Source organism: Hibiscus syriacus, unplaced genomic scaffold (genome assembly GCF_006381635.1).
Source record: "Hibiscus syriacus cultivar Baekdansim isolate YM2019G1 unplaced genomic scaffold, ASM638163v2 tig00111105_pilon, whole genome shotgun sequence".
NCBI classification, from domain to species: domain Eukaryota; kingdom Viridiplantae; phylum Streptophyta; class Magnoliopsida; order Malvales; family Malvaceae; genus Hibiscus; species Hibiscus syriacus.
The window spans coordinates 2,063,103-2,069,694 of record NW_024062987.1 but is presented as its reverse complement, the minus strand read 5'-3'; the positions used below and the strand labels follow the sequence as shown (position 1 = coordinate 2,069,694).

The following is a 6,592-nucleotide window of genomic DNA, read 5'->3' as shown; positions in this document are numbered from 1 at the left end:
TAAAAAAAAGTACTCAAACACAAGGTTCTTAATCTTGAGGTCGTGCGATCGAGTCCCACGGAGGGCATTTCATAATTCGGAGGTCTCTTACGGAAGCTGCTCTCAACCTGGTGTTGGAACAATCTACTATCTTACCTCCCCTTACCCCATACATATGGGAAAAATGGACAGACATTTTTTTTGCTTTAAACTCATAAAATATTTTTTAGTTAAAATAAATGCCTAATTTTATATGTCATATTAACATCTTATTGACTGAAATAATTTTTTAATTGAAGGATTTAAAATAATTAAATATAATAATTTAAATACCTAATTTGATAAAAAAAATAATTTAAATATCTAAAACAAAAAAGAGCATAGTTAAAAATATTTATTTTTAGTTTAAGCCAAATAATAATTATGATAAAAACTTTCAAAAAGTAAACATAAATTGAATAATCGGAGATGGCATTTACGATATTTTCAGCAAAATACAAATCCTAAACCATAATCAGAAACTCAACTATAAAAGCAAAAATGTGAAGGAACAAAACATCTTCCCGTTGACCGAAACTGAATCTTCCCGAGATATTTTTTTCTTTCTTACAATGTCGGAAACAGGTTTAACGGTTCTGGACGGAACCCATCTCCGGTCGCTCAATCCCGCTTTACCTGAACTTAACGGCGCCGTCAGTGGGTCTCACCTCCTTGAAATCGCTGACTCCAAAGCCTCTAGCTCTATCTTTGGCCTCTCATTACCTCAGAACCTTAAAGCTTCCGCTCTTTCTCGTGTCATCGCCGGATCCGATGATCAAGATGATGACGTCACGTTCCGGCAAGAAGAGTTCGGAAAAGACAAAGCGTCCAAGTTTCTCTCCAATTACATATCTGCCATTGCTGATGAGATGAAAGGTAAGTGTTGATCAAGTCAACTTTGTAGTTAAGATATTTATATGTACAAAAGTTCAACCTTTTTTTTTGGGGGGGGGGACCTTTAACTGTTTGGTAATTTTATGATCTGGGGTTTTTCTGTTCTTTCATGTTATTTTGAATTATTGAAATTGGTTTTACTTGATTTGTTTAGATGATCCATTAGTGGTGTCAATATTGGATGGGAATACTTTGAAGATGTTTATGGAGGACGAAGATGATTACGCTATGGTGGCAGAGAATTTGTTTACTGATATTGATATTGAAGATAAAGGGAAGATTTGCAAGAGTGAGATAAGAAATGCACTTGTTCATATGGGCGTTGAAATGGGGATTCCTCCATTCTCAGGTTCATCTTTCCATTTCCATATCATTTTCTTATGTTTTTTTAATGTGAAGTTGTTGCGGATCGATAAGGTCTTTGATCGACATGTCGTTTTAGATGACATGTTTGACATCGTAAGTTTAACACCAAAATGAGATGCTGTGTGAGAAGTTAACTTCTTACATCAGATGAAGTGTTTATGCAGCAAAAAGTTGAAAATTGTATTCATGAATCTAACTTGGTTCGACTTTCGAGCGTATGAGGAGAATCGTTTCGGAATCAAATAAGATCTTTGATCTATTCCCCTGCGTCTATTTTGTATTCGCCTCCCCGTCATTCTAAATGGCATGTTTGATACCGTAACTTGAACACCATAATGACAATTGCTACGTGAGAACTGAGAAATGGATGTTTTACTCCGGAACTCGAATATATTCATGTATTTAACTTGGTTCGAACATTCGAGTTAATGACTAAAAGTTCAGACGTGAAAGCCTCCTGTTGCCATTCTCTTCCATTGATTTGGGAGCTGTTACTGCCTCTGGAATTAGGCAAAAATGTTTTTAAATAAATAGAGCATTTCCCTGTTCCGTAGGTGACTCTCGTGGTATCAGAGTCTAATCTTCGTGTTGGTTCCCAATGTTTAAACAGAATTTCCTATGTTGAATGACATCTTGAAAAAGCATGGGGCTGAGGGGGAAGAAGAACTGGGCCAAGCACAATTCGCCGAATTACTTCAGCCAATTCTGCAGGAAACAGCTGATGCATTGTCCGAAAAGCATGTTGTTGTCATACATAACATCAAGGTTGTCAATGGTTCTAAGCTAAGAAAGGTAGATCACAAACCCGATCATTTGCTTCTTATATTTGCAGTAATATGAAGTTAGAGGATCTTATGTTTCTCGAATTTCAGCATGTAATCTCTACTCGAAGTTCTTAATCATTCGAGAAAAGGAAGGGAGATGGTTTGCATCCATCCAAATGGCTTAACCTCAAATTTTCTTTCGTACGGGATAAGCGGAAGCTACATTGCTCCGACTCTTGTTTTTTTTCCTTGAAGTACTCATATTTGATGCATATTTGTCTGATTCATACTCTTATCCGGTACTCACGCCCAAGAATGAGTAACATATGAGTGGAAAAACTTGAATATTTAACATGGTTGATCCAATATAGTAGGAGAATTAGTTTTCCATTGTGGAGAATTATCGAACTTTTGAACTCAAGGATGAATTCTGACGTCTATATCTTTAAACATTGCAGCTCTTGGCAGATGAGAAGCAACTCAACGATGTCATAGAGAGGCTTTCGTTGGAAACAAAGAGCGAAAAAGATGAGCTACATAAGACAAAGCTAATCAGGAGTTACTTAGAGAAACATGGAGGTGATCTCGGCTTGCCACCATCGGAATCCAACGAAGCTGTTATTCTTCTCTACAATGCGGTATTTTCCGAAATAGAGAACGAGAAGAGTGTTGCAGGAGCAGATGAGGAATTCAGAGAATTCGTGAAAGGCATCCTCGAGAAGTTTGCCGAACAGCTCGAAGGTAATCCCATCTTTTGTGACCTTGAGAATTGAGGGAGCCCGATTCTTCGAGTAACGGAGTCTGTTCATAGTTATCCGGCATTTAGTTCTCTCCAGAGTGGTTATCATGTTTATAATTATCTGCCTATCTATATTGTATACATGTTGATGAGGTGTATGTTGAAACTAGTTTTATCACCATTACTGCCACATACATTTGAACCACATTTCGGCAGTATATCTAATGATTTAGGGCACTTTTGGATTTACATGTTGCTTTCTAGGGTTATACAAGGCTAAGTTGGTAGAGCACAAGGCTCTTAATCTTGGGGTCGTGGGATCGAGTCCCACGGAGGGCATTTCATAATTTGGAGGTCTCCTACGAAAGCTGCTCTCAACTTGACGTTGGGGACAACCTACTATCATACCTCCCCTTACCCCATTACATATGGGAGTAAGGGTGAGCTAATTTTTTCTAGGGTTATACAAATTTATTGACTAAATTGAAAATAAAAGAAAAACATTTATCAAATTCAAAGGTTAATATTGCTTGATCCCTATTTCAGCCCCAGGTATGACCACTCAAAGGTAAAACCAGTTTGCTCAAAATACCGTGATCCATATCATGAAACATTCAAGGGGACCACCCCAAAAAGCCCCCCAGCAAATTGCACTGCTTTTAGATAACAACTCGACTTCGAAACAACCATGAATCGACTGTGTCCGGAGATACCGATCGAGCACATGGTTCATAAGTGCGAATTCATTCCGAATATACTCGAACGAAGAAATGATATTTTATTTAAAGGCTAAAAAAGCCTTGGACATCATCTTACAACAGTGGGGTAACCATGGAAAGCTAAATTTGAATACAGTGCGAAAAAACTTAAACGCTTTCCCCTTCAACAAATTAACAATAGTACACAAACTACAGTACCAAAAATAAATAGTAAAAACCGGATTATGCGTTCCCACATTCAGTGCCAACAAAACTTGGCTTTAAAGCAACTACACGAGCTTTATTTCTTCATTCTTTGCCATCGGCTGCACGGAGTGAGCCCAGCTGGACGGGAGCTTGAGTTCCCACAACCTTAGATGACCCGTAGACCGTCAGGTCAATGCCTTGCGCCTTCTCTTTCTCGATTTGTTCCTTGATCCAGAAGTAGGTGATTCTCAGCCCATCCTACAAAACAGTACAGTAAAAATATGTCATAGGTGAAAAGGGGTGACCTCGGACTTATCTTTATGGGCAAAACAACCACAACATTTGATGGAGTTGAAGGCCGGCAGAAATATTTGTAAACAAATGTAATTCAGTTACCTTCAACCTCATTGTAGGAGCCCAACCAAGTTTTTCTTTGATCAACGTGTTGTCTGAGTTACGACCACGGACACCCTCTGGACCAGGTATGTGATGAATTGGAAGCTTTCTATCCTCAAAACTAAGAACAATCTCTGCCATCTCATTCATGCTAACCATCTCATCACTCCCGATGTTCACAGGTTCACGGAAATCCGACTTGGTCAATCTAAAGACATCAATTTTAAAAAGTTTAATCAGTAAGAAGCATACTTTCCTCTAAATTATTGCCTTAAGTATTGAGTTTTGGCTGAAGCAAATATAAAAATGCAAAATTTTACCTAAGTACACCTTCAACGCATTCATCAATGAAGGTGAAAGATCGGGTTTGAAGACCATCTCCCCACATCTCAAACTTGTCGATGGAAGTAATAGCCTTCCTGCAAAATGCAGCTGGAGCCTTCTCCCTTCCACCTATAAGACGGATAGACGAATTTAGTAAGTTACAAAAGCAGCAACATACATAAGCACTCACCAAAGGTAAAGAGTGTACCTTTCCATGTTCCAAAAGGACCATAAATGTTGTGAAACCTTCCAATACGGCACTCAATTCCAAAATCTTTGGTGTAGTGCTTGCACAGCTCCTCAGTTGCAAGCTTTTCCAAGCCATAAGCATCTTGAGGCTAAAATCGACGTTTAAGAAGTAAAACTCTATCACAGTGATCAATCAAGCATAAGATTACCAGATAATAGTAATTAATGACCACAAGTCACAAACCTCAGCAGGCCAGGCATCCGATTCTTTCAAGCTCACATTAGTTTCCAACTGCTTAAATTCAGGGTAGATACAAGCACTAGAGGCATAGAAAAACCTATACTGACCAAGATATCGAGTTTAAACCAACCGTAAACTTGAAATGGAATTGCAATGAATAAAATGCAAACACACAATGCACAAAATCCAACAAACCTCTTAACTCCACTGATCCTAGCAGCCTCTAGCATGTTGAAACTGATCATTGTGTTGTTGTACATAATGACAGAGTGATTTGACTGAATGAAACCCATACCGCCCATATCGGCAGCAAGGTTGAAAACGTGATCCACTCCTTTAGTAACCTTCAAGCAATTCTCCATGACTCTGAGATCGACAAGGTGGAATTCATGACAAAACATGTCCTCTGTCATGTGTTCGTTCTTCTTCCAGTCAGAAGCAATGATGTAATGGCCTTCACTCTTGAGACGTCGAGCAATGTGGGAAGCAATGAACCCACCGGCACCAGTGATGGAAATGCGGAGTTTCTCCGAGGGCCAGTAAGGCTCCCTCTCCAGGGCATCATAGGTGTAAGCACCATATTTGGTCCCATCAGCACTTCCCATCCTGCACATACTCAATTATTAAACCTCCATTAGTTACAAACCTACAATTTGTATTTTTGAAACTAATAACCATTTTCATGTTATATACTATCAAGTATGACCATTCAAGAATGACAAAATATAAAAAAGATAAAATAACAAGTTGAAAATGCAACAAATTTACAATTTAAAGGTGTAAAGAATCTCCGAGTACTAAAAAGACAGAAGATAAGTAATCAAAGTGAAGTTTAAGAACATAAAAATTCAAGCTTTCACATAAAGAAGTCCTAAATCCATTACTTTAGATAGTAAAGCCAAATCTGATGAATTTTATATTATCAAGCCAAATAATTGTCAAATTAACAAGTCCTCATTCAGAATAAACGTGCAAAAAAAAAAAAGTCACTGAAATCCTCCAATTTTTTTTTTAAAAAAAACATCCTGACCAGCAATTCTTTATATTTTTTTGAAGAGATTTGACAAACAGATCTTTAAGCAATAAGAGTTACTGCTAAAATCAGATAATTTTCTCAAATTCTAAATTATGCATAAAGGGGGTAAATCAAGCACAAATTTTCAGAAGGATATGAATGAATCTCTTTAGCTTCAAAGAATGGCAGTAGAGAATCCAAAAAATGAGAATCAGAGGGTCAATTAAACATGAAATTAAAACAGACCCAGAAAATTTTCAGCCATGAGTAATGACAACGAGCATTGATAAACAACAAACAATACAGGTGTAAAAAAAGAGAGAAGGAAAACTTCAGAAACAGGGCACTGAAACAGGGAATGTGAAAGAAAACCACAGCGAAATTTACCTGAAAAATAGTAAAAAGTTGAGAACTTTGAAGAGAAAAGATAACGGAAAGGCAGTTTGAGGATTGGAGATGAAAGGGTATGGATTGTGAAGCCTGCAGAACTCCTCTTTCTATATATAGAGAGGGCCGCAGGGGAGGGGTGGAGCTCTATTTATTTTTATTTTATTATTTTCCCTATAATTATTTTATTTGTTTTCCAACAATTTTTAGAAAGATTTGGCGACAGAAATTCGATTATTTTAAGGTTTTTGGAATTAACAACGAAGGAAGAGAGGCGCACTTATTTTTGTTATATAAAATAACAATCAAGATTTGAGGGTTATTTTATATATCTTGATGAAGTTTAAATTATAG

General features: G+C 37.4%; 2 protein-coding genes across 4 annotated transcripts; one reads left to right on the top strand and one right to left on the bottom strand.

Moving 5' to 3' along the window:
• Positions 1-525: 525 nt before the first annotated feature.
• On the top strand, positions 526-3,018 carry LOC120154234. The gene is made up of 4 exons (XM_039166055.1): positions 526-894; positions 1,067-1,261; positions 1,889-2,070; positions 2,501-3,018. The coding sequence occupies exons 1-4, from the start codon at positions 591-593 to the stop codon at positions 2,813-2,815; spliced, it is 996 nt and encodes a 331-aa protein (XP_039021986.1). The 5' UTR covers positions 526-590; the 3' UTR covers positions 2,816-3,018.
• Positions 3,019-3,539: 521 nt separating this feature from the next.
• LOC120154233 (GDP-mannose 3,5-epimerase 1-like) lies at positions 3,540-6,351 on the bottom strand. 3 transcript variants are annotated; one of them, XM_039166053.1, is made up of 7 exons: positions 6,239-6,351; positions 5,032-5,442; positions 4,840-4,933; positions 4,615-4,744; positions 4,403-4,535; positions 4,083-4,290; positions 3,540-3,944 (listed from the first exon to the last, which is right to left on the bottom strand). In XM_039166053.1, exons 2-7 carry the CDS (start codon positions 5,439-5,441, stop codon positions 3,789-3,791), a joined length of 1,131 nt encoding a protein of 376 aa, XP_039021984.1. In that variant the 5' UTR covers position 5,442; positions 6,239-6,351; the 3' UTR covers positions 3,540-3,788. The 3 variants fall into 3 exon arrangements, with proteins under 3 accessions (XP_039021984.1, XP_039021985.1, XP_039021983.1); XM_039166054.1 differs by having other exon boundaries at positions 5,032-5,445; positions 6,241-6,346; XM_039166052.1 differs by lacking the exon at positions 6,239-6,351 and having other exon boundaries at positions 5,032-5,462.
• Between the last annotated feature and the right edge of the window lie 241 nt (positions 6,352-6,592).